This window comes from Natrix helvetica (assembly GCF_964273705.1).
Source record: "Natrix helvetica genome assembly, chromosome: 5".
Taxonomy (NCBI): domain Eukaryota; kingdom Metazoa; phylum Chordata; class Lepidosauria; order Squamata; family Natricidae; genus Natrix; species Natrix helvetica.
This window is the reverse complement of record NC_138551.1, coordinates 57,028,958-57,055,365: the sequence shown is the minus strand read 5'-3', so window position 1 is coordinate 57,055,365 and position 26,408 is coordinate 57,028,958. Positions and strand designations below refer to the sequence as shown.

Here is a 26,408-nt window from a genome sequence, read left to right as displayed (position 1 = left end):
TAATTTGTAAGCACAGACAAATATGGAGATAAATTGTGGATGGTGTTGGAATGTGGTGCTGCATGTCCTTTTTAAAACTTTCTTTATCTTTCTTTATTTTATTTTATTTGCTTTGCTTGCTATTGCTTCCTCCATTTTTGTGCTATGCACAATATTGCTTCCCTCAAAAGGAAACAGGGTGATGGGAATACATATACTTCAATGAGGTGATTAGTCTGTCAGAACTGATTGGACAATAATCTGCTTAATATGGATGTGCATATACTGTATTTCTGAACCCAGCAGCAAGAGCTATTTGATAGAACTTACAACCAAAGGTGAAAAGTGAAATGTGGTTTGTCTGCTTATGGCTTAACATGATATAGAAACCCAACTACAACTGTTGATAAGCATATTGTGGCTTACTGATGTATGCAAAAACAGCTGAAAATGAAAATCAATATAATTAGTCACATTCACTTTTGTGCGTTTATTGCATTCGCAGCAAAAGTTCCACCTAAGCAAATAACAGGGAGAAGTTTTTTGTCCTTTTCTAGACAACTCTTAATAGAAATTAATACAAGTTAACAGTATAACTGGCAGGATGAGTCCAGGTAAAGAGAGATCAAAGCAGCCCTTGTCTTCTTTAGCTTGTCTCTCTCTTTTCCCACACTTTGGTTCATATTAGTTGTTACTGGAGGTGCCTGGGATTGTCCAGGGCATCCTGGTTTGATGAACTTTTTCAACCTGAGCCTTTCAGGTTTTGTTGCAAGACAGAGAAAGATTATTATCTGACCTTCTTTCTCCACCAAGAGCTGCCAAACGACAGCTATATTAATATTGTCATTTGGCACAGCTAGGTTAATGTTATTAGGCATAGTAAAAAAAAACCATCCTAAAAATGTGCATACACCTACACACTTTTTTTTTTTGGCTTCAGCATTCACTACGGTGCCCTTTTAAGACAACTTTGCAGAATATCCTGAGGCTGCCTTTGTCCTGGAATAAAGCAAGGTCTCCAGTTCCTTCTACACCTAAGATAACCGGCAGCCTACTGACCATTGCTTTGCACAGCGGAAAGATCCTCCTGAAGTTGGCCCCATCTCCCAATCTCCCCCACCCGCCTGATTTCAACCGCCAGGGCTGATGGCAACCCCAGACACCTGGAAGTCACCAGCTCGGGGACCCCGGGGCACCTCTTCGCAGTTGTCTGAAGTGCTCCAGCGGCCACTGACAAGACTGCAGCGCGGCCTCTTTCCAGCTCGCCGGCGCCCGGCGCTCAGGAAATCGCGTCAGCATCTGCCCTCCTTGTTGGGGCGGCGTAAAAGAGTCAGGCTGCCCGCTAGCTTGCCGGCAAGGTCTTGCTGGGCTGCATCTCGTGTTGGAGCCGCGTCGATGTAGGACGTGCGTTTGCCCGCGCCCGTCCGCCTTTCCCCCCCACCCAAAGGGTCGGAGATCGGAAGGTCAAGGGACAGAGGATCCGTCGCATCGGGCGTTTTTGGAGAGATTTCTGCTGGATATTTTGGAAGGAGATTTTAAAGCCTTTCCCGAAGCTGATCCTCTGCTGGTATCGTCGCTGGAAAAAAGAAGGTAATTGGGAGGTAATTGGGACCACTATGTTGATGGAGAATGTACTGTAGAAAACTATGAAATGTTTGCCTATGAAATGTTTTCTCGGGAATGATTTTGACCTCCCTCCCTCCTAAAAAAAAAAAGATGTTGCAGACGGTCACCGGCCGTAACTAGCAATATTTTTGCTGCTGCCGTCTTGGCTTGCCAATACATAAATACACCGAAAGATTAACGTGAGACAAAACCGTGTGCGCACCAATTACAATGGAAAGTATTTTAGGAACTAGTTTTTGAAAAAAGAAGCGCATAGCATACAGAACTGGGCTCTAGGCCCATGCTTGAATGAGAAAGCAAGTGAAATGAACACAGCGTGAAATAAATGCAGTCTGATTTAAATGCACTCTGTCCCCCCCCCCCTCCTTTCTTTTGCAAAATGTTGTGAAGAGGTGACTGTACAAAAAGTATTTTTCAGATTTATCCCTGAGCCCATGAACAATTTAGAAATCACTGCATTGAGGAAAGTTCCTGCATGGTGGAAAGGAATTGTGCAGTTATTTGTATCTGTTGTTTTGTGGGTAGCAAGCTAGTATTTTATCATTCTCTTAACTATGGCAATCTGGTTGATGAGTGGATTAAATTCAAAGTAGGTCCTGAATAAATACCGTACCCATTTTCCTTTTTTAGATAGGCTGCTTATTTCCCCCTTTTTCTTTCAGTCTTTCACTTGCATTCCATTGGTGTACTTAACTAACTGTGTGAAAGTCCCCTCTGTCATTCAGCCAATTTGGCTTAGATTGCTAATGTTCCCTTGGTGATTAGTTTCAGAGAAATTTCTTTGGCAGTAGCCTTCTGTTGTATAGGGACACCCAACATTTGATACTGGTGTTTAATACAGTACTTGATCTGTTATTTATAGAAGAAAGTTTAAAGTGACTATATACTTTCCTAGCACTGCTTGTTCATGCTATTGCATATAAATTAGCTAAGCAAAATTCTGAAGGTGATGCCTTTTTTTCCCTTCCAGTATTTTGTAAAAATTGAAGCTTTAGCTTCATTTTTGCAGTCCAGTCTCGTAATCATATAATTGGAAGTAAATCTAATTAATTCAGTGACATTTACTCCCAGGTAAGTTTATCCAAATATCCTATCTTATAGAGCCAAGCTATTGCCTCTATGAACTCTTTGTTCTAGTTCATCTTTCAGTACTTAGAGTGTTAGGTATGAATTTATGTTATCAGATAAACAATGAATATGCTGGTTGGGTGGTTTGTAAATTTTAATCAATGAAATCTAAAGAGCATGGGATTGAATATGCTTGAGTTGCATGATGCATGCATGATACTTCACTTCACATGATGATAATATTTCATTGCCAGAATACTTGGATGCTCCAAATAATTGAAGCATCCAGTTACAAAATCTGGCAGTAGCATACACAATAATGTTTAGGGCTTCCAGTGTAAGTACTGAAGTAATGCCATGGAGTTTTCCCATATTTGTTTCTATATTTGTTTCTTCTTTTATTTTCCTATATTCAGTTTTTGGAGCAGTTCCAAATAAGATTTTTATTTAAGGCTCAAGTTTATATTCTATGGCAGTTAAATTTGGTCAATTCACCACCAGAGATTTGGTAGGTGTTAGTTATGATTCGTCCCCAAAGGTGACAAGGTTATACTTGCTGTAGAGAAAGTAAAGATGGTATTTGTTCAATAGGAAACTAGACCATGACTTCCTCCTGTTCTAGATGAAGTGTTTCATAAAAGTACAGATATACAGCCTGGGATGATTCTTTGATTCTCAGTTGTTGCTGAATTCCCAGGTGAGAAAGATGTTTATGTGACAGCTATGACTCCTTAGCCAATTGGATTTGGCAGCATTTGTCCATACTTTGGTCACATCCTTTCTTGACAATTTAAATTTACTCTATGTGGGACTACTTTTGAAAATGTCTTGAAGCATCAATTGATGTAAATGTGACTGTTGAAATATCTTCATTAGTTGTCAGTTGTTCTCTCAACAAAATTTAAGGTGGTAATGATATTAGTCTTCAAAACTCTACATACTGTTCAACATAATTATCTGAGAAACTTTGTCTTTGGCTATTTGAATGCTTTGGTTTACAATAAATATGATCTACTGTTTTCCGTAGTTGGTACCAAAGATTTTCAAAAGTTTCTCAGTTCATGGAGCCCTCATATCTCATAATGTTTTTGCATAATGTTTTACTTCCAAATGTTAAGTATTTCATAGGACCTTGTAAATTTGTTTAAAAAGACAAACTCACAATTTGGGAATTACAGGTTTCTATATTAAACAAAGAGGAGAGGACTTTCTTCCTCATCAGTCCCAAGCTATGGAATACCAAGACTACATCTCTTCTTTCTTAGAGCTTTCTTAGAAAGTTATGCTTAAAGGGTTTGTATTTTTGTAATTTGGAGTTGCTTTCAGCTAAAATAGTATATTCAGTGTAATTAGAACGGCAAGGAACAAAATCATTCCGTGCAGTAAATTGTGCCCTATAATTTCCTGGTTCCCTAAAGAAACTTCTGACTGTATCTTGGGAAAATACATGTTATTGAGCTTTCTCACTCTGAACAAATATATTTGTTTATGTCTTCGTATTTTGTACGTATGTCTAATGTAGAGGAGAAGCTCCTTAATTTTTAACAATACAAATGCTTATGTTAGCAGGGTGAAAAAATATGTATTTTTTTCCTATACTTGATTTGTTTGTATAGAGTACTAACCCATGTTTAACTAATTTACTTGCCTAGATCCATACAATCACAAAAAAATTCAATCATTACAATGATGTTTAAACAGCAGTTGTTAATTGATTAAGAACTTGCAATCTCTCACATGTCATCTGCATCTATATAATAATCTGCCATCTCTTCTTTCTCACGCTTTCTACGGTTTATTCCAATTTAAGTCTTTCATTAGTTTAGCTACTCTATGCATTTTAGAAAGAGAACTGCCCATGAAAGCTTTTGACTTTCAAAAAATTTGGTAGTCAAAAAAGGTGCTACCATATTCCTTCTAATTATAGACTCACACAATGTGCTGAAATAATTTGGGTGTGCAAAACACACTGAATGGCTAACCAGACATTTTATCCTTGCTTGGTTAGTGACTGTGTTCCATCTTTTAGAAGCCTGATTGACTTATGCAACAGAGAAATATACATTAGAAAAAAAATTGGTTTAAATTCCTCTTATTCTTATCTTATAATATTTAAGCATGTATTTACTTTCTGTGTATTAATGAAGCACAAATTTAATTTCCTATTATTTTAACCAATTATGGTAATTATAGCTACCTGTACGTAAGTTTGAAATATAATTACAAATTTTTTGTAATGAATTACAGTATCCTGAAAGAGATCAAGTTATAATTATATATTATATAGTTATATAGTTGCATATAATTAGTTGTGACATACACTTTTTAAATTTGGAAGTAAAGTCTATTGATATGCCAAGGATTTCAGCTTTAAAAAAACATTTAGGATAAGTGAATTAGGTTATTTACTAATACACTTAATTCTTTAATGCTGAAATTGTTTTCTTCTTTTAGCTCATGAGGCTGAATTTATGTTGTAGATCATGGACGAGACTGCTTTGTCACTTGGAGCAATAGATGTTTCCTATTTGTCATCTTCAGCAGAATACACTGTCACAAGATGTAAACATTCCAGTGAAGAATGGGTAAGCAAAATGCATCCTTGTTCAGTGCTTCTGGGTTTTTTAAGATAAAACTCTACTGTCCTATTAAAAAGTGAAAAAGTAATAGAGGATTATGCTTTAAAAAATTAAGAATGAATGTTGTTGTCATTAAGTGAAATGTTGTTGTTAAATGAATCTTTTTTACTATTTTACCATCCATTTTTACCCAATGGGTATTTTTACCAGAAAAATTCTAACAAAGAAAGACCAAAAATCACAGTCACATAATCACAATATGCTGCAAATAGCCATAAATGTGAACTGGTTGCCAAAGAGCCAAAATACAGTCATATAACTGCAAATGGGTACAGCTTGTGGAAGTCCAGAATTGGGTCATAACTACTTTTTTGGGGGGGTAAGGGAAACTGTCATATTGGAATGATTCAGTATCAAATATACAGATTTCATACAATTTAAAGGAGGAGAATATTTTGACAGTATAATTGATCTAGATTCTTTTAGGCAAACATTTGTATATGTGTGAGTCTATGAATGTGTTTAATTACTTCCAGTAACTGAATTTGGTTATTTGTTTAAGCAGATGAATAAATCAATTGTTCTTAATTTTAGCTAGTTCGTTTATAGGAAGTAACCTGAAAGACATTCAGAGCTGTCAATTTTTATGTGCTATATTTTATATTTTCTTTCCTGTCATTTTCCAGGGAGAATGCAATTCTAGGCCTACTGTCTTCCGATCAGCCACTTTAAAATGGAAAGAGACTCTTCTGGGCAGGAATAGACCATTTGTGGGACGCTGTTGTTACGTATGCACACCTCAAAGCTGGGTGAATGGAATTATATTAGTAACAAAATTAAATGTAATTTTCATGTCATGGTAATTAAATAGCCAGAAGGCAATTAAATTAAGAAATCAGTAGCTAGGTGCTTACTTTCAGATTTTGCCTGGTGGAAGTAGAATAGCATTTGATGCCTCTGTATTAATGAACTACTGTAAAGTAGGGCCCAGTGATTTGTTCAGGTAATGTTAGGATGCATAGATTTTTCTTTATAGATTTACTATTATGTTTCTGTCTGGACTTCCCAGAATTGCTGGTGTTCAAATTTAACAAATATGTATATGTTTTGCAGATAGCTGAGATTTTATGTGAGACTTTGGCAAGTCTAAACTTCGGCAAACTTCAAGTTATAGATTATTTATATGGGGGTGGGCAGATTCCTCCCCTTTAGAAGTAATATGTAGGAAAATTCAATATTTATTGTGAACTGCTATTAGTAATAAATTAATATATGCATGTATCTTTCCCTTTTAGGACAAGCTTTTTAATACTAGTATCCCTTCTTTGGGTCTGCGTAATGTTATCTATATTAATGAGACACATACACGGTAAATTCTTTTTTCAGTATGGTTAATACTGTGATTTATTAAAAAGGATGTTGTACTCATCTGGAAAATGAGTAAAAAGGTTAACTATTAATGTTGGTTTTGCTAAAGTAAACCTGCAGAGTAATCACATTTTGGCTTTCAGTGCTACAGAAGAAGTAAATATCTAAATGATGTAGAAATATAAAAGGACTTGATTCAAGGTTTTATTATTCATCAATTCTGTTAGAAAACTAGTGCTACTAGTAGTATTAATATGAATAATTAAATGAGGCTAGCTTTCAACCAAAAATTGAAATCTGTACACTGGCTGAGCTTGGAGTCCACCTTTTAAAAAACATATTACTTTTTTGGAAAACCAATTCTGTAACGTGGTAGTTGCAACAATTCGTATAAGTGCTCATGAAAACAGGTACTAGTTTCATTGGGCAGAATGAAGTTACATAATAATATTTCCCCGTAAAACTGTGGCAGAATCACTGGTAAAGGGGAGGGGGAGTAAAGAGACATTCCAAGGATGGTGTTGATTTGGAGGAGGAAATATCTGAGATCAAATATTTAAGACTATATCTGTCTTTCCCAAGGAAAGATATTCGATCTGGCAAGATTCTTTTAAATAGGTGTATGATAATAAAAGAATTGCCCTGGCCTATTCAAGAAGTTGTTCTAGTTGCTTGCACCTAATAAAACATATGCATGAGGATCAATAGAAATGTGTTTATTATGTAACATATTTTCTGGTACAAGCCAGAATTTTCTACTGTCAGCTGTCTACCTTAATTTTTAGATTTAAAAAATGCAAAAGATCAAGGAGAATTTCAGGTTTCTCAGGCATAGAAAGTCCTTTGGCACCTTTAAGTCTATTACATTGGGCATGAATTTGAATAAACAAGAATGCACATTTGTAAAGCTAATTTCAGGTTTTATGTTTTAACAGAACTCATGCTGGAAGCAGATATTAAATCTCAGATACTTACAAACTTCAGATTGATAAAGAATGGTTAGTGTACAAATAGTCCTCAACTTATGACTATGATGGAGCCTGCCCATAATGATTGTAAATCATGATGGTCATAAAATGGATCACCCACATGTACAAACCAATTTTACAACCATTTCCCCCCAAGAGTCATTAAGTGATTGCCACAGTCATTAAAAGTAGGGGCTGGTTTTGCCAAAAATCAGTAGTAAAACGGTAATAAAACATATAACACTGTCATGAATTAGCCATACATCCAGTACCCCATGTGATCACGTGACCTCAAAAGGGTACAGTTGTTTCCCCAGGGAGGTCTTTTAAATTTGAATATTTGCTAAGTAACTGGTGTACATCTAGGACTACCTGTATTCCTTTGGCAGCACATAAAAGAACAGATACTATTTTGCACTAATTGTCTTATGTAAATGTATGCACATATTAAATTAAGACAAAAAGGACAAATTATTCATATGTTTTATCTAATTTAGTTTAATGACTTTCCATCAAACCTTTATTTCTTACCAAAGAAAGTAAGCTTCATGCTGCATTCCATGTCTAGAACTCCCAATTTCTGCTTGCAAACTTTGAGTCCTGATTATAACTTTCAAAGACTATAATCTAATTTGTTCAAAGCTTAATTCTAACGAGGCATGTGATGGATTTCACAACAGTTTTAACAGTTTAATGATGCCGCAATGCAACCTTTTCTTTCTGTTAAACTGTATTACAAAATACATTTGTCATTTTAAAATACTAACAGCAATGTTGGAACTCCAAAAAGCGACTATTTAATTCTCATTACTTCTTTTGGTAAATTGCTTTAATACCTCTAATTTTAGTAAAATTTTTAAAGTAAACAATATTTTTAACTTAGGAGCAGAGATAGACATGGATATAGAAAGCCATGGGTACCTAAAGAAGAGATCCTGTTAACTTTGCTTTTTCTACTATTGTTCTTTCCTGACATGGCTTGACTTATCTGCTACTTTATTGCATTGCATACTGTTGTTTTTCTTTATTACTTATATGCCACTTAAAGTTGCGCTGATAAATAAAGGCACACATTTGCATTCCCTTCTCATTTGATCTCAGAATTGCTATTCCCTCTATAAATTCATCGGTGACATTGTTGGTGTCTTTCATCTTCAAATGCTCATCGAAAATGAAGTGTTGGTTGATTAAATTTACATCATGCACATTTGAAATAATCAGCCAAAGATATAAGGTTGAATCAATTTTATTTGGTTCTGTAGACCTTTTAAACAGTTTCTATTATTATCTGCCATAGTACCAAATAGTTTTGAATTTAGAGTTGCAGAAAAACTCAAGTATTATTCTCTGTTTATTTTGGTTTCTTATGCTGTGAAAATCTTGGGTTAAATTTTAGTTTGGTTAAAGATTTGTTCTGGGCAAGATGGCCCAGTTGAGAAAAAAAAGAATTAAAATAAACAAAATTCTTGTCTTTAGTATTTAGTATTGTACCTGTATTTATGTGCATGGTTGAATTAACAAGAAATTCATATCTTCTTTTGATTTAAGGTGAACATATTTCAGCCAAGAATTTGCCTCATGTATTGTCTGGGATTTTTTTGCAGTCATTTCTGCCATATTAAACCAGAACCAAATAAACTCAAAGTGACTTCTACTGATTTTATTAGTAGGAATGATATGATATGAAATTTTGGCAGCCATTTTAAGGATGACTTTCTAATAATGAGTCTCTTTAAATTCCTCCATAATGTTATAGGTACAGAGGTTGGCTTGCTCGGCGGTTTTGTTATACTCTTTTCGTGCAAGAACGGGATGTTCATAAGAGCATGTTTGCAAATAATGTGATGGAAAATGTACTGAATAATAGCCGGTAAGATGTAGATAAAAGTGATTATTGTAATTGAAAAGTTCTTATTTATAAATAATAAATGTTCAACTTATGGGAAGGCCCCAATTGTTTTTTCTTATACAGCAGAAACTCTGGATTTTAAAAGCAATTATTTTGAATTTCTTCCTTTGTATGTGTGCAAGCTATAACATCTTGAAATCCTATTTCAAAAGAGTCTTCATTATATCCTTGTGTCTGGTTATGAGGCATCAATTATATAGAGGCATTTTCAGTAGCAGGCAACTTTTGGAGGATTCAGCCACTTTTCTCTAGCATTCTGCAGGTTATACTTCAAAAAGAAATGAGTAGAATTCAATGAAACAAGAATAAAGGCTAAAATTCATTTTATTTACACGTACATTTATTAAAATGAAGTACAGTTAATATGATTCCTCTTTTATCATAAAATTAGTGTTTAATTTTCCCTTAAGTAATATTAAAAATCGCAATTGTGTAATAACACACAGAAATCTCTGTTTCCTGTACCAAAGGCTCTAAGGCAGCGGTTCTCAACCTGTGGGTGGGGACCCCTTTGGAGGTAGAACGACCCTTTCACAGGGATCGCCTAAGACCATCAGAAAACACATATGTTTGAAAAAATACTGAAAACATAAAATAATTTTATGGTTGGGGGTCACCACAACATGAGGAACTGTATTAAAGGATCACAGCGTTAGGAAGATTGAGACCCGCTGCTCTAAGGGATGTTGGGTTGTATAATCCTGGTCTACTGTAAAGATTATATGATTATGCGGATTCATGCATCAGCATATGTAAATATGCGCACAGCCTTATACCTTATAATATCATCTATATGATACATGAAGTCTTCAACCTATGAGTTGAGCCCAAGATTTCTGTTGTTAAGTGGAACATTTGTTAAGTGAGTTGTGCCCCATTTTATGACCTTTCTTGTCATAGTTGTTAAGTGAATCACTGCAGTTGATAAATTAGTAACCCAGTTATTAAGTCAATCTGGCTTCCCCATTGATTTTTTTTTGGTCTGAAGATTACAAAAGGGTGATCATGCGACCTTCATGCGAACAGTCATAAATATGAAACAATTGCCAACATCTGAATGTTGATCACATGATCATGGAGATGCTGCAAACGTAGCTGAAAAATGGTCATAAGTCACTTTTTTGGGTGTTGTTGTAACTTTGAACTAAACGAACTGTTATAAGTCGAGGACTACCTGTATATTTATGTGGGAAAAAAAATCATGGATATTCCAATTACAAAGTACCACAGTGTATAGTTAATTAGAATAATGATGAGGGGGATTTTTTGATATCTGACTTTTGGGTATTTTTAAATTGAAGATAAATGATCTGAAGTAGTGGAAATCTACAATAAATCTTCAATTCATTTTATATTTGTAACATTTAGAGTGCAGAATGCTATTATACAGGAGGCTTCAGAATCATCAGCTGTAAATGGTCCTGATCAGCTGGAATCTAGAAACATTAACAAAATCAAGAAGAAAGCTAGAAGAATCCTTGAAGAAATGGTAGCAAATGTCTCTCCTTCTCTGATTAGGTAATAGTACTAAGTTTTGTTTGTGAGGTCTGCGTATACTCAATATTGTGGATAGCCACAGAGATATTTATTATTTCTTACCTCATATTGTTTTTCCATTGTTATTGTTGCAAAATGAATAAAACTCATTCTCTGCCCTTGAAGAATTCCTTCATATATTGATGTATCAAAACTAATTTCTCAATGGGACAAAATAACATGTTCTCAATAAGTGTCATTTTATCAGCCCAACATTACATTCTGTTCAGAATTATGTGGAAGTAAAATTTCTTTGTTTGTTATATTTTCTACAGCTGATAGTAGTCTATCAACTATTGTTTAAACTGTATCTTAAAATTTTCACAGTCAATTAATACACTTTTGGTCCATCATGAATGATGTAATTGTTTCTGTTTTGAACGTGGACAGAAACTAATATATTTGTATCTATATATTGTTTGTACAAAACTGATTATATGTTGGCTTAACTTATATTTTTCTTTCAGGTTAACAGGTTGGGTTTTATTGAAATTATTTAACAGCTTTTTTTGGAATATCCAGATTCATAAAGGCCAACTAGAGATGGTGAAAGCAGCAACTGAGGTAATAAAAATAGTCAAGGCAATAGATGCAATGGTAGCACTTTTGTACCATATTAAATATCTAGTTATTTTCAGATTCAATCTGTGAAATATTCAGGAAAAAAATTACCTTTATTTTTCTTTCCTGAAAAGACACCTTTGATAAAAATATATAAAAAATAACATTCATCTATATCCAGCAGAATCTGTTTTGCAATGTCAACTCCAGCATATAATCACTTCAATTGAATGGCTTGTTTAATAAACAAAAATAATGATTTAAACGTGGCTGCCAGAAGTTTTTTGTGTGTAGTAAATTGTATTAGTGTATGTCTTCCTCACCCAGGCCACAGTAGCAAGCACTATGTTTATAAGGAGAAATGCAAAAACTAGGTTTTGTAATCTTTTTTTTTTCAATTTCCAGAATCATTTTGGTTTCTGAAGACTCTTGAAATTATTATTGGGACTGAATCTGAACAGAATCATTACTGGCCAAGATATATTGTAGTAAATTATCAATGAATGAAAGTATGCTTGGAAGAACATTTACTTGAAATTTCAGTAATTGGGGACTATTTAAATGTAGTTTACTAAAAAGTAGTTATCTATGGTTTGTTCAATATATTTTTGCCATTAAGATGACAATGATTCAGTTTTATTGTTCAAAGTTTACATTGCTGTATAATCAAAATAAAAACAACAGTATATGTTTCAAGTCCTTATGTTACCCATGGTATCATACAAATAAAGCAATATTTAATTGCTGAAAATGTTGCTGCAAATCTGTTACCTGTGAAAGATTTCTATTTCATTCATTCCCTTCTCCTTCCCCTTCAATTGGCAATTCAAATATTGCCAAGAGAAACACAGTGACAGTACAGTTTGATATGTTCAAATTATGTTTTGATATTGAATTCTTTTTCTTCTTCTTCATACAGCTAAATTTGCCTCTTGTCTTCTTACCGGTTCACAAATCTCACATTGACTACCTACTCCTCACATTCATTCTTTTCTGCCACAATATCAAGGCACCCTACATTGCAGCTGGAAATAATCTGAATATTCCTATTTTCAGGTAAAGCAATATTAGTTCATTTACTATTTTAATGTCCACCATTTTGTTCCCTTACCTGATCAAGGTGAACTAACATAAAGAAGCTACCTAAATGTGTAGCATGCATTGACTGGATAAGTGCATTGTTGTGTGACATATTATACATAGTCAACAACTTTTACATTAATTTGGTAAATAAACAGAACTAAGTTTTCAATTGTAGTGATCTTATTCTGAAATTCTGATATATTGCTGGTCTATGACCATAAGTTTATTATCTTCTCTGAAGTTCTGATATCATTTTAACATATAAAAAATTTAGAACTTTAACATTGTCCATATTTACATGACAAGATGTTACTGCGCATGAAATACCTTGTCTCAGAAAGGAATAAGAGTTTATAAGAGTGCCAAATAAAATGAAAAAATGTATTACCGTAAGTGTGTGAAGTTTTGCAACCAAAGTAGAACTATAGTGATTTTTTAAAATTATAATTCTGTAATTCAGATCTGTAAATCTGTAATACTCAAAATTTGTACAAACTCATATATTTGTACAAAATACAAATATACCATATTTTTCGGAGTATAAGACGCACTGGAGTATAAGACGCACTGGAGCATAAGACGCACAAAGGTTGTTTTTTTTAAAAAAGAATTTTATTGGTTTTTAAACATTTTTGGGGAAAGGTAAGAGGGTACATAGAAATTTTGGCAGCTTCCACGCTAGTGGTAGAAATCACTCCAAATCTCTCAATTTTTACAATATTAAAAACAACGTATAAAAGATAAACAAAAAACAGAATCTTATTCTACCTTGTATCAAATCATGTGTTCAATCATCTTTTCCTTTGTCACTTTCTAGTATATCAACAATTACAAATATTTCAAATGCATTTATTTTTGTGACCTGAGCCTTTTCGATATTGCTCCTTCCTCCCTGTCCCCAGGTGGAGCCACAGCACCCCCTCCTTCATATCTTCCACCTTGCTACCCTTTTTACTACTTTCCCTATGTTCGTCCTCTAGAAGAGAAAAGTGTTTTTAATGAAGGCTTCAGCTTCCTGCACTGTATTAATTCTAATTCTATTTCCCTCCCAAAAAATCAACATTCCCTCTGGCAATAACCATCTAAACCAAACTCCTTTATTGTATAATTTCTTTGATAAAGAGGAATACTTCCTCCTTCTCTCTCTTATCATTTTCGGAATTTGCTTAAGAATGGTGATTTCTTCATCTTTATATTTTAGTGGTCCCTCCCTTTGGGCCTCTAGCACCTCATCCCTTGTGGTCCTCCTGAGAAATTTAACATGTACCTTCCTTTGAACATTATGACTTCTAGCGTATGCTGAATTAATCCTGTAAACCAGATCCATATCCCACCACAACTGCTCTTTATTTCTCATAATGTATTATGCTAAAATTGTACTCATAATATCCTTAAGGTCTTCATTTTCTATCTCTGGTAGGTTCTGGAATCTGAGAAAAAAGGACATTCTTTCAAATTCTATTTTTGCCATAAAGTTTTCCAGGTCTACATTTCCCTTCCGGACTGCCTTAACCTCCTCCCCCAGCCCAGCCTCTCTCTCCTCCAACACCACAATTCTCTGTTTGTTTTCTGAAATATGATGTTTGACATCTCTGAGTTCCTCTTTGAGATCTGTCACCTCTTTTTTCAACTCATTTTGACCCCTCATTATTTCTTGAAACATTTGGGTAACAGATAGTTCTTTTGAGCTCTCTCCAGACCCTCCTTGTTGTAGCAATGAAGTAATTTTCGTTTGCTGCATGCTTGGACTGGAGGTGGCAGACGCAGGAGCCGAAAATGACTTGCCCGTTGGTGGTTTCTTAGGCCCCATTTGTCTGAGTTCAGAGATGGTATAAGTCTTTTACAAAGAAAATGGCGTCAGCGGAGTGTGCAACTGCGCCTATCCAAGGAGGCAGGCAAATCCAAACGGGAAAGGCTAATTCTCCTTCACAGTTCCAAGGCACCGAGGCAGAGCAGAAAGGGGAAAGTCAAATAATCAAAGTCCAGGAAGACCACGTAACAGGAGAGGTCCAGGTTTCCCTCAGAGAGGGTAATAAAAGAATGTCAGAGGATTTCTTCCCCTCCCGAAGGTAGTTTCAAAAGGCAGACTTCATTTGTAAGTGCAAAAACAAAGATGGAAGGGAGCCATCTTGGCTCCTCCTTTCACAGAGAGAAAAACGGAGATCTCCATAAAGTTTTTTTTAAAAGAACAGCTCAGCAATCATCTCTTGCAATTGTGATAGCAGTCTTTCTCACATAGTTAGTTCAAGTGACGAGTCAGCCTTTATTCTCTCTCCATTCCAATATAGAGAGAGCTAATTCAAATGCCGCTTAATCCGAGTTGGGGGGGGGGTAAAGAGAAGAAACACCCCCCTCTAATCTTCAGTTTCAAATAAGTTGAACATGAACTTACAATAGTCTGCTGCTTATCCTTTAATGACAGTTAAGGAGATCAGGATGGCTCCCCCACCACCAGCATTCAGCCGCTCTTCTTTGGATTAATTCCTTCCTCCCGGAGCCTATTTGGCGAAAGGGCGGAGAGCCCGAAGCTGTACCATGCCCTCCCTCTGCTCCCCGGCTCCTGGGGCGAGGCTGAAAAACACCCCTGCCGGCTGCCGCCGAGTCCGGGGGGTTCCAGTGAGCCACCGTCTGGCAGGAGACCCCTCCAAGGCCCCCTGTGCTCCTTACGGAGCCCACCGAGGAGACGAGTGGCGGACAGCGCATCCGTCGCCTGCAGGAACTGGAAGTGATCTCAAGACGCACAAAGGTTTTGAAGAGGCAATTTTTTAAAAAAAGTATGTAGGTAGATAGAGGGTTAGAGAGAGAGAGAGAAAGAGAAAGAGAGAGAAATACAGTAGGTAGGTAGGGAGAGAAAGAGAGTAGGTAGGTAGATAGAGGGCTAGAGAGAGAGAGAAATACAGTAGATAGGTAGGGAGAGAGAAAGTAGGTAGGTTGTAGGTAGAGGGCTAGAGAGAGAAATACAGTAGGTAGGGAGAGAGTGAGAGTAGGTAGGTAGGTAGATAGATAGAGGGATAGAGAAAGAGAGAAATACAGTAGGTAGGTAGGGAGAGAAAGAATAGGTAGGTAAGTAGGTAGATAAACAAAGAGAGAGAGAGAAATACAGTAGGGAGGGAGGAAGAGAGTGTGTGTAGGTAGGTAGGTAGAGGGATAGAGAGAGAGAGGAATACATAGGTAGGGAGAGAGTAGGTAGCTTGTAGGTAGAGGGATAGAGAGAAATACAATAGGTAGGTAGGGAGAGAGTGAGAGAGTAGGTATGTAGATAGAGGGATAGAGAGAGAGAGAGAAATACAGTAGGTAGGGGGAGAGAGAGTAGGTAGATAGGTAGATGTTTCCAGGTGTATTTATCCATGTGCTGGAGAAGGAAATCGCTGACAATCTGCAGCACCTAAGATTTTGTTTCTGCTGGTGCAGCACTTGATCAATGTAATTCTCATCAATAAGTTAAAGAGCTTTCCAAAAAGAAAAAAAAGTTTTTGCACCTCCCCAAAACTGCCAATTTTTCACAAAAATGGGCCTGTTTTTTTTAAAAGGCATGAATAGCCTTGGGGGGGGGGGCTTGCAAAGTGTTCCTGTGTGGGTGGGGGGCAAAAACAAGCAAAAATGGCCCGTTTTTCACGAAAACAGGCCCTTTTTTTGTCAAAAAAAATTGTATGCATAGCCTTATGGAGGCTTATGGAGTGCTGCTGGGGGCTGCGGGGGTGGGGGGTGGCTGGTGTTTTGCTCATTTCCGCCCTCCCCAGCCCCCAGGAGATTTCTGAAAGCCTCCATAAGGGTATGCACAGCCATTTTGGTGAAGGGGACAGGGCTTCGGGAGGCAAAAAATGCTGCATTCGATGCATAAGATGCACCCAGATTTTCAGTCTCATTTTTGAAGAAAAAAGCTGTGTCTTATACTCCGAAAAATATGGTATATACGTGTGTCTGTGTGTGTGTATGATTTTAAAAACCATTGATAAGGGTAGACATTGATACAGGTTTCTAGTGAAAAACAATATTGATTTATAAAATTATGGTGATGAAAGTCAACTTTTTATATGATTTATATCTTGATTCGATTAATGAAAAATTATATTAATATTTATAAAATACTAATATTTCTGTATTTAAACATGTTTCAACATGATATTTTTATATTGTAACCACATTTTCCTCAATAAAAACATTAAGAAAACACATATCAAGAAAAAAATGGACACCTGTAATGTTTTTTTATGTAGTGTGCTAAGAGCACTATACATAAATTGATTGATTTGAATGCATCTAAAGAGTTTATAATCACATCTCCGCTAAGATTTATTAATTTTTTCCTTTCATATTATGAAAATAATACACATTTGTGTTTTTTAATCTGATATAACCTTTGTTAAATTTGCATTTTTTCCCTTTTAATTAAAGAGGCATGCATATTTTATTTTGTATCCTTAGCACCTTAATCCACAAACTTGGAGGTTTTTTTATTAGAAGAAAATTAGATGAGAGATCTGATGGCCAAAAAGATATTTTATACAGAACGTTACTGCATGTGGTAAGTACATTTTTTTTTAAAAAAAACAACCCTCCCCCAATTTATTTCTGCAAATTTTCTAATAATACCTGTGCACCATTTCAGTGCACAGTGCGTATTTAAATTTGTAGCAAAGTTCAAAATTTAAATCAGTTTATTTCACTTTATAAATGAGGTATAGTTCCTTTCAGGGCTAAGGCTAAATAATATAAAAGATTCAGTGATAGAAAGGTTTCTGCCAAGAAAACGGTGAAAAACCTGTATTGTACTTTTATGTATTTCATGGAAACGCTCATGATTTCACGGATCATTGTAATGATGCATGTCAGTGTGGTATGGACTATACATGTGCCCTGAAGAAATTTGTAAATTAGTGTAAACTAAAGTTTGTAAACTTTAGTTAAACTTTAGTTAAGCTGCATCTCTCATATCTACGCAACTGTATGCTCTTAGTTGCAGGCACTATTGTTAGTAGATACCAAAGTTACTTGTGATCTTTCAGTAGTAATTATCCCATGCAACTACATGTCATTCCAAGAGTTGTATTTTACAGATGTGGGCATGTTCTTGTTTAAATGACTAGAAATGTTGTTTCCAGACAGAGTTCCAAATTTGAACAGTTGCCCACCTTACAAATTACTGATTTGAAACAATGCAAAGAACCTGTGTCTGATCTTGCCATTCTCCTTTCAGCATGTTGAAGAGTTGCTTCGTCAGCAGCAATTCTTAGAGATATTTCTGGAGGGGACGCGGTCCAGAAGTGGGAAAGTAGCCTGTGCAAGGGCAGGTCTTTTATCAGTGGTGGTGGATGCTCTATATTCAAATGCTGCTCCTGACGTATTAATTATACCTGTGGGAATCTCCTATGACAGAATAATTGAAGGTCACTATACTGGCGAGCAGCTGGTAAGAGATGCTGTTGTATGCTTAACATATTTGTAGAGTGTAGTTACTATTGACAGTACTTCTTATAGTTTTAAGGCAGGTTAACTTTCCTCTGTACTTAATATGTTACAAAATAAAATCATGCAGAAAAGAAAATAATTCAGGGGAAAAATGTTTAAAAAGCAACTCTATAACAACTTCACACGATTTGGAAGACCGAATTTGATTTAGTTTTATTTTTGAATAAGAACAGAACAAACATGATTTGGTGGGTGCATTAATGTAATATGATTTTCCCCTTTCTTTTTCTTTTCAACGTCTTTCAGGGAAAGCCCAAGAAGAATGAAAGCCTATGGAGTGTAGCCCGAGGAGTTTTTCGAATGTTACGAAAGAATTATGGATGTGTTAGAGTAGATTTTGCTCAACCGTTTTCTTTAAAAGTAAGCTTATATTTTATGACAAAAATTCCATAGAGAAACTGTGAAAAAGATATTTTGAACTATTTGTATTTCAGTAGAAACAATATTTCAAGTTTTTACTTCATGCACAACGGTGTTGCTCAAACAAAAGAGTTTTGTAGCTGAAAACTCATGCTAGAAAATGGAGTGCTGAATATGAGATGCCGAGGCTTCAAGGTATTAATCAAAAGAAAACAATACTGGTACCAATAATAACTGGAGCAAATGAAACATCACTAGAACACCTTGAATACCTTCGGCATTGATAAATGTACCGTTAGTCAATTGCAAAAGGCAGCTTTATTTGAATCACTTTACATCCTTCACAATATCATCAAACAATATCTGCCTATTCCCAGATCGTTGGGAAGAATGAATGGATGAAATTGCCTAATTCAGTGCAAACATCTCGCTGACTTCAACCAACAAAAACAACAATAATGCACTTGGAACAGCTTACATTCTGTGATGATACATTAATATTATTAAACAGAAACATCTGACTGACCAAAGACTGAGACATAAAGTAGAGCCTTTTCTTTTGAAGAAGCAGTGATGCAAGAAATCCCACCTAGAAATATCTAAGAAATTTATTATTACCTTTTCAGTTTGGTTGTCATTTACTTTAAATAAGGGCTGTCAAACTCGTGGTCCATGGCCAGATGTGTCATGTACTGGCCGCGCCCATGTCTTAGGGAAGAAAATGGTAAGTGAGCACCTGTTTACCCTAGACGAGTTCAAATCACCAGGACCGGATTCACACCCCAGGGTTCTGAAGGAACTGGCAGATGAGATCTCAGAACAACTGAACTATATCTTTCTGAGATCCTGGAGCACTGGGAAACTGCCAGAGGACTGGAAAAGAGCTGATGTGGTTCCTATCTTCAAAAAAGGAAAAAAAAATAGATCCAGGAAACTACAGACCTATCAGCCTGACCTCAATACCAGGAAAGATTCTGGATAAGATAAGCAACGAATTAGCGAACACCTAGAAATAAACAAAGTAATAGCCAAAAGCCAACATGGGTTTGTCAAAAACAGATCATGCCAGACTAATCTTATTGCATTCTTTGACAAAGTGACAAAATTAGTGGACCAGAGGAATGCCGTCGATATAGTTTACTTGGACTTCAGTAAGGCATTTGATAAGGTAGACCATAACCTACTACTAGATAAAGTAGAAGAATGTGGGTTGGACAGCATCACCACCAGATGGATTCGTAACTGGCTGACCAACCGCACTCAACGTGTTGTCCTCAATGGAACTGCATCTACATGGAGGGAAGTATACAGTGGAGTACCCCAAGGCTCTGTTTTAGGCCCAGTACTCTTCAACATCTTCATCAATGATTTGGATGAGGGAATAAATGGGGAACTCATCAAATTTGCAGATGACACCAAGCTGGCAGGAATAGCCAACACTCCAGAAGACAGGCTTAAGATACAGAAGGATATTGACAAACTTGAACATTGGGCACTGTCTAACAAAGTGAAATTCAATGGTGAAAAAAGTAAGGTTCTATATTTAGGCAAGAAAAACTAAATGCACAGGTACAGTATAGGTGGTATCTTGCTCAGTAGTAGTAACTGTGAGAGGGATCTTGAAATCCTAGTGGACAACCATTTCAATATGAGCCAGCAGTGTGCAGCAGCTGCCAAAAAAGCCAACACAGTTCCAGGTTGCATAAATAGAGGGATAGAATCAAGATCACATGAAGTGTTAATACCACTTTATAATGCCTTGGTAAGGCCACACTTGGAATACTGCATCCAGTTCTGGTCGCCACGATGTAGAAAAGATGTGGAAACTCTAGAAAGAGTGCAGAGAAGAGCAACAAAGATGATTAGGGGAATGGAGACTAAAACATGAAGAACAGTTGCAGGAACTGGGTATGTCTAGTTTAATGAAAAGAAGGACCAGGGGAGACATGATAGCAGTGTTCCAATATCTCAGGGGTTGCCACAAAGAAGAGAGAGTCAAACTATTCTCCAAGGCACCTGAGGGTAGAACAAGAAGCAATGGTTGGAAACTAATCAAGGAGAGAAGCAACTTAGAACTGAGGAGAAATTTCCTGACAGTTAGAACAATTAATCAATGGAACAGCTTGCCTCCAGAAGTTGTGAATGCCCCAACTCTGGAAGTCTTTAAGAAGATGTTGGATAACCATTTGTCTGGAACGGTATAGGGTTTCCTGCCTAGGCAGGGGTTGGACTAGAAGACCTTCAAGATCTCTTCCAACTCTGCTATTGTATGTCCAGTTTAGCGAAGTGGAAAAAAGTTGCGATATATCACAACACCACTGGTTTGCTTTAGATTCTAGGGGTAATTAATGCACTTCAAAAATTACATGTTAGTATATTATATTATTGGCTAATAGTATTTACTACTGTGCTGGTCCCCGAAATTCCTTTTGCTAATTGGTAAGGTAGTTGTTACAAATGTTATGTTTTTACAGGAATATTTAGATTGCCAAAATCAAAAACCTTTGCCTGTTCCTCTTTCTTTGGAGCATACTCTGTTACCAGCTGTACTGCCTTCAAGGTAAGATGGAACTGAGGATTTTCTATCAATGATGAACAAGCAACAATCAAATATACTGTTAAATCTACAGACTAAATTATAAATGTTGAAGTTCTTTTCCAAATTTCAGTTTATCATATTTAAGGCCTCGTGATCAAAAAGTTTTCCGTGAATGTCTTTTGAATAAGTTAGAATTCTGCTTAGATAACAAATCTTAAGTTAAAGCATGATTTACTATTTTTGCAATACAACCTGGTTGCTACTATATGAGTGGTCTGGGCAGTCTCTTTGTTAATACAATGTGATTCCATGAAGCAAGCAATTGTAGGAAAAATCTGTCAGACTTAGACCTATAATTCAATCAGGGAAGTGGGGTTCATATTTGGCAAAGGACAGTAATAGACTTGCCCTACAGTAATTTTCACAACGTTCGTATAAGACAAAAGAGCAATTTATTTGCAAGTTCAGTGCTATGTCCCTCACAAATGTAGTCTTTAGCATTGGGAACTACAGCGCTTAAATATTTTGGGGTCTTATGATGATGTAATTTGTAAGTCTAGTATATCCATTCTGTTACATCTTCAGGCCTAACTACATAGTGGGAGAAAGTTCAGAAACTGCCCTTCCTGAGTCCAGGGATTTATCTTGTGAGCCACTGAGAAGACAATTAATAGCTAACTTGGCAGAACACGTAATGTTCAGTAAGTATTCAATGTGGAATTCATTCTGCTTTTTCTCTGTCACATTGAACTTTCTAAATAGCAGGGATTTCCTCTTTCTGTATTCTTTCTTCTTCTTTTGTCTTAAAATTGCGCAGTTTTTAATCTCAGATGTCATTTTGAATACGTCTCTTTATTACTCATTGTATTTACTGGATTTTAGAATTTTAGAATAAGGTCACACTTGGAATACTGCATCCAGTTTTGGTCACCACGATGTTAAAAAGATGTTGAGACTCTAGAAAGAATGGAGAGAAGAGCAACAAGGATGATTAGGGGACTGGAGGCTAAAACATATGAAGAACGGTTGCAGGAACTGGGTATGTCTAGTTTAATGAAAAGAAGAATTAAGGGTGACATGATAGCAGTGTTCCAATATCTCAAGGGCTACCACAAAGAAGAGGGAATCAAGCTATTCTCCAAAGCACCTGAGGGTAGGACAAGAAGCAATGGGTGGAAACTAATCAAGGAAAGAAGCAACCTAGAACTAAAGAGAAATTTCCTGACAGTTAGAACAATTAATCAGTGGAACAATTTGCGTCCAGAAGTTGTGAATGTTCCCACACTGGAAGTCTTTAAGAAGATGTTAGATATCCATTTTTCTGAAGTGGTGTAGGGTTTCCTGCCTAAGCAGGGGGTTGGACTAGAAGATCTTCAATGTCCCTTCCAACTCTGTTATTCTATTCCAGGGGTCGGCAACATTAAATACTCAAAGAGACAAAAAGGTCCTAATCGGAAGCCCCCTGTTCAATTCTGGAGCTGGCTGGAAGTTTTCCCATCATAGAATCTCCTCCTAGTGCGGCATTCTTTTTACTCTACCTATCCTAACAGAAAGCCCTATCAATTGTGGAGCTGACTGGAAAACCGCCATTTTCTAGTCTCCTATAATGCGCCCTGTTTCCCCTCCCCCTAAATGGGAAACTACTCTCAAAATTGTGGCGCTGACTGGGAGCTGCAGCAGAGGAATGAAAGAGCCACATGTAGCTCCAGAGCCACGGGTTGTTGAGCCCTATTCTATTTTATTCTATTCTATTTTACATAAAATTGTAAAATTCCTTTCCCGGGGTGGTGTAAGGTCTAGGTAGCAAGCGATAGCTACTTATAAATGTGTGAATAGCGTAATCTTTCTTCAGTTGTTTAACCTAATATTTCAGAGTCCAGCTCACTCAAATGAAGTCTACAGTATCTAGGATTTGTATGATGTAAAAGGAGAACATTGGATAGTTAAATCTTTTGGCTGACTAACTTTCCAAATTTTATATATTCTTAAAATTGTAATACTTCAGTTCTGTGGTTTTTGTGGAAGCAAACCCAAACCATTTAGCTGAAAATATTTTGGTTTTTTTCTGTCTTTGAGTATTTTGCTGAAGATGAAATCATTTAACTAAACTTGATTTTTAAAATAGGACAGGATCCTTAGGTATCAGATATTATTCACAAAAGGAATAGGAGGAAAAACAAGGAGAAAAACAAAACTAGGCCTCAGTTCTTAAAGTGATAATTTGCATGATAACCAGATGGGATAAACTGACTGCTGTTAGGCAACAGTTGAGGAAAAGTAAAGGCTGATTTGTCAGCTTGCTTCCATCCCCCACTCCCCCAATGCCACAATTCATAAATGTGTCTTTTAATGTGACAAGACACTATTGTATATCTTAGAGAATGAAACCAAAATGATATCCAAATTCTGTCTTGTGATTGATTTGATTGAATGCTCATTTTTCAGTGTTGCTAAGAAGCTTTCAGCAGTAAAACCTTTGTCAGGTTATTTGTTTATAGGAATTTATATAGTGCCCAACTCTAACAACTCCAGGCAGTCTACAAAGTCAAAACATAAACCATCATATCAACAACAGAACTACAGTACAGTAAATCATTTGCTATTCAAGTGATAACTTCTGGTTGCTTATACATTTATTAGAAAACCTTTAAAATAATCAAAAATCGCCTAGTTAAATAACACAATTTTTAACACATAGTAAACATAAATAAGGAATATCTAATGTAGTCCCTGGGATGCAGCATGGAAGCCATTATGGAGAAATACTATCTTTAGGTCTATGTCGGTTTGAGATAATGCACCTTTCCCCTCTGGCTCCTTCCTTCCCCCTATTCTATCATAGCCTTATTAAACTTTAAAACAACCATTGTATATCCCTTGAATAAGCAGGTGTCTGTTAAAACACTTCAACAACCCCATTCCACTTAGATATACACCATTGCTGTTACTCTAGAATTGGGCTTTCCATACTACTTCTCTTCAGTCTCTCAAAGACCTATATGATTCTCCAGTTTTCACCTAAAACAATAATATCCAAGGATTCATACATGGTTGCTGCCTCCAGTCCTTACCATAAGGCAGGTTTTCCTACTGCCCTCAGAATTGACAGCCAAACTTTGCTGTCTGTTTTTACCTCCACTCTTCATTTCCACTCTTTAAGAATGCCATGTATTTTAATATTTGTTGTTAATTGCAAAGTCGTGTCTGACCCATTGTGACCCCATGGGCAACGTTCCTCCAGGCCTTCCTGTCCTCTACCATCCTCTGGAGTTCATGTAGGCTCACGCCTACTGCTTTGGTGACTTCATCCAGCCACCTCATTCTCTGGCATCCCCTTCTTCTTTTGCCCTCAATCTTTCCCAGCATTAGGCTCTTCTCCAGTGAGTCCTTCCTTCTCATTAGGTGGCCAAATTTCATCTTCAGGATCTGGCCTTCTAAAGAGCAGTCAGGATTGATCTCCTCTAGGGCTGACCTGTTTGATCATCTTGCAATCCAAGGGACTCGCAGCAGTCTTCTCCTGCACCATAGTTCAAAGGCCTCAATTCTTTGACGCAACTGGGAAAACCATAGCCTTGATTATATGCACTTTATTGGCAGGGTGATATATCTACTTTTTAGTATGCTGTCTAGATTTGCCATAGCTTTTCTCCCCAGGAACAAGCATCTTTTAATTTCTTGGCTGCAGTCCCTATCTGAGGTGATCAGGAAAATAAAATCTGTCACTAACTCCATTTCTTCCCCATCTATTTGCCAGGAATTGAGAGTGCCGCATGCCATGATCTTAGTTTTCTTAATGTTGGGTTTCAAGCCAACATTTGCACTCTCTTCTTCGCCCACATCAAGAGGCTATTTAGTTCCTTTTCACTTTCTGCCATTAGAGTGGTATCATCTGCATATCTTAAGTTTTGGATGTTTCTCCCAGCAATTTTAATTCTGACTTGTGATTCATTAGTCCCGCCTTTTCGTGATGTGCTCTGCATATAAGTTAAATAGGCAGGGCGACAGTTTACAGTCTTGCCGAACTCCTTTCCCAATGCTGAAACAATCAGTGGTTCCATGTCCAATTCTCACTGTTGCTTCTTGACCCGAATATAAGTTTTAATATTACAATGGATTAAAATACTATTTTTGGTGTACTAAAACTTAATGTTTATTTTTGATCAATATATGGTTTTTTTGTACTGCCTTATTGAAAATGGATAATCTTTCTGAATATAACCATAATACTTAATTCAACAGTGACTGACATTTTATAACTCTTGCTTTCTGAGCCCTTCAGTTGCAATCCAAAGTGCCAATATAGCTTTATTCTGTTTTGTTTGCTTTTAGCTGCTAACAAATCATGTGCTGTGATGTCAACACACATTGTTGCCTGTTTGCTTCTCTATCGACATAGACAGGTAAGGCTGCTATGCTTCTGCATTCACTGCATAGACTTGCAAAGTCCCAGCAATGCTTAAAACATGTTCTATGCTTTCATTTCCCCTACTTTATCTTATTTATTTTGTTGAGGAATAGGGTGCATTCATAAGCTATGTGTAAACTGACTTTGTTAATTATTTATTCCTCTTCTCAGAAATAAGAAAGAAACCTACTGTACATGTATTTAGACACAACCCTTATTCATCTACAAGCTGTACCGAATCTTGTCTGTTCCCTCTCTCCCCGCCCCAGAATGTACCTTCTCCTTCCTGGGAAAACTACTGATTCATTGTAATCCATCACACCAGCGTCCCTCTGTGGGCACTATCTGTGCCACAAACCAACAAAATATAACATCACTGTTGCCCCACTATGTTGTTTCAGGACAGGATTCCTAAGTAGCATAAATGTGATTTCAATATTGCCCAGGATTATAACTCTCATTCCTTGGAAATTACTCTAACCAATCCTACTTAGCGTTTCTTAACTTGTGATTCGAAGTTGTAATCAATATATCAATGCAATCAATATACACATACTGTTGATCTTTCTTTGTGTTTACTAGGGCTTTTCCATTATACTGAAACTATTTGTTTGTTTGTTTAATGCAGGGATGTCCAAACTTGGGAACTTTAAGACTTGTGGACTTCAACTCCCAGAATTCCCCAGCCAGCATCCCAAGTTTGGACACCCCTGGTTTAATGTCTACTCTAATGTCTACTTTTCCTTCTCAAATGATTTAGAAAATAAATTATGGGGTGGGAGCGAGAGATCTTAAATAAAATTCTCAAAAACCAGTGGCTAAAACAATACTTTTTTTTTCTTTTAACAACCCTGTAATTCCTTGCATTGGGGTGGAGTCGGGGAGACTGAATGGAACCGAGCCGTTATTGGCTGGATACCCTTCCTAAAGCCTACAGGGAGCTTGCAACAGATATTTT

General features: G+C 36.5%; 2 protein-coding genes across 9 annotated transcripts in view; one reads left to right on the top strand and one right to left on the bottom strand.

Moving 5' to 3' along the window:
* TECTB (tectorin beta) overlaps positions 1-1,220 on the bottom strand; it is a 28,027-nt gene extending 26,807 nt beyond the window's left edge. For all 3 annotated transcript variants that reach the window (XM_081955433.1, XM_081955434.1, XM_081955430.1), the window contains exon 1: positions 1,039-1,220. The gene's annotated coding sequence lies outside the window, so the exon portion shown is untranslated. The remainder of the gene's footprint in view (positions 1-1,038) is intronic.
* Positions 1,221-1,353: 133 nt separating this feature from the next.
* GPAM (glycerol-3-phosphate acyltransferase, mitochondrial) overlaps positions 1,354-26,408 on the top strand; it is a 33,566-nt gene continuing 8,511 nt past the window's right edge. Inside the window, exons 1-15 of one of the 6 annotated variants that reach the window (XM_081955392.1) lie at positions 1,355-1,569; positions 2,576-2,676; positions 5,154-5,258; positions 5,939-6,061; positions 6,548-6,621; positions 9,345-9,458; positions 10,866-11,015; positions 11,501-11,597; positions 12,514-12,650; positions 17,103-17,202; positions 17,875-18,087; positions 18,393-18,506; positions 20,981-21,066; positions 21,631-21,746; positions 25,375-25,445. In XM_081955392.1, the coding sequence (XP_081811518.1) occupies positions 5,157-5,258; positions 5,939-6,061; positions 6,548-6,621; positions 9,345-9,458; positions 10,866-11,015; positions 11,501-11,597; positions 12,514-12,650; positions 17,103-17,202; positions 17,875-18,087; positions 18,393-18,506; positions 20,981-21,066; positions 21,631-21,746; positions 25,375-25,445 (1,497 nt within the window). In that variant the 5' untranslated portion in view covers positions 1,355-1,569; positions 2,576-2,676; positions 5,154-5,156. Of the gene's footprint in view, positions 1,570-2,575; positions 2,677-5,127; positions 5,259-5,938; positions 6,062-6,547; positions 6,622-9,344; positions 9,459-10,865; positions 11,016-11,500; positions 11,598-12,513; positions 12,651-17,102; positions 17,203-17,874; positions 18,088-18,392; positions 18,507-20,980; positions 21,067-21,630; positions 21,747-25,374; positions 25,446-26,408 lie in introns of all 6 variants that reach the window. The other 5 variants (XM_081955391.1, XM_081955394.1, XM_081955393.1 and 2 more) reach the window with 5 other exon arrangements.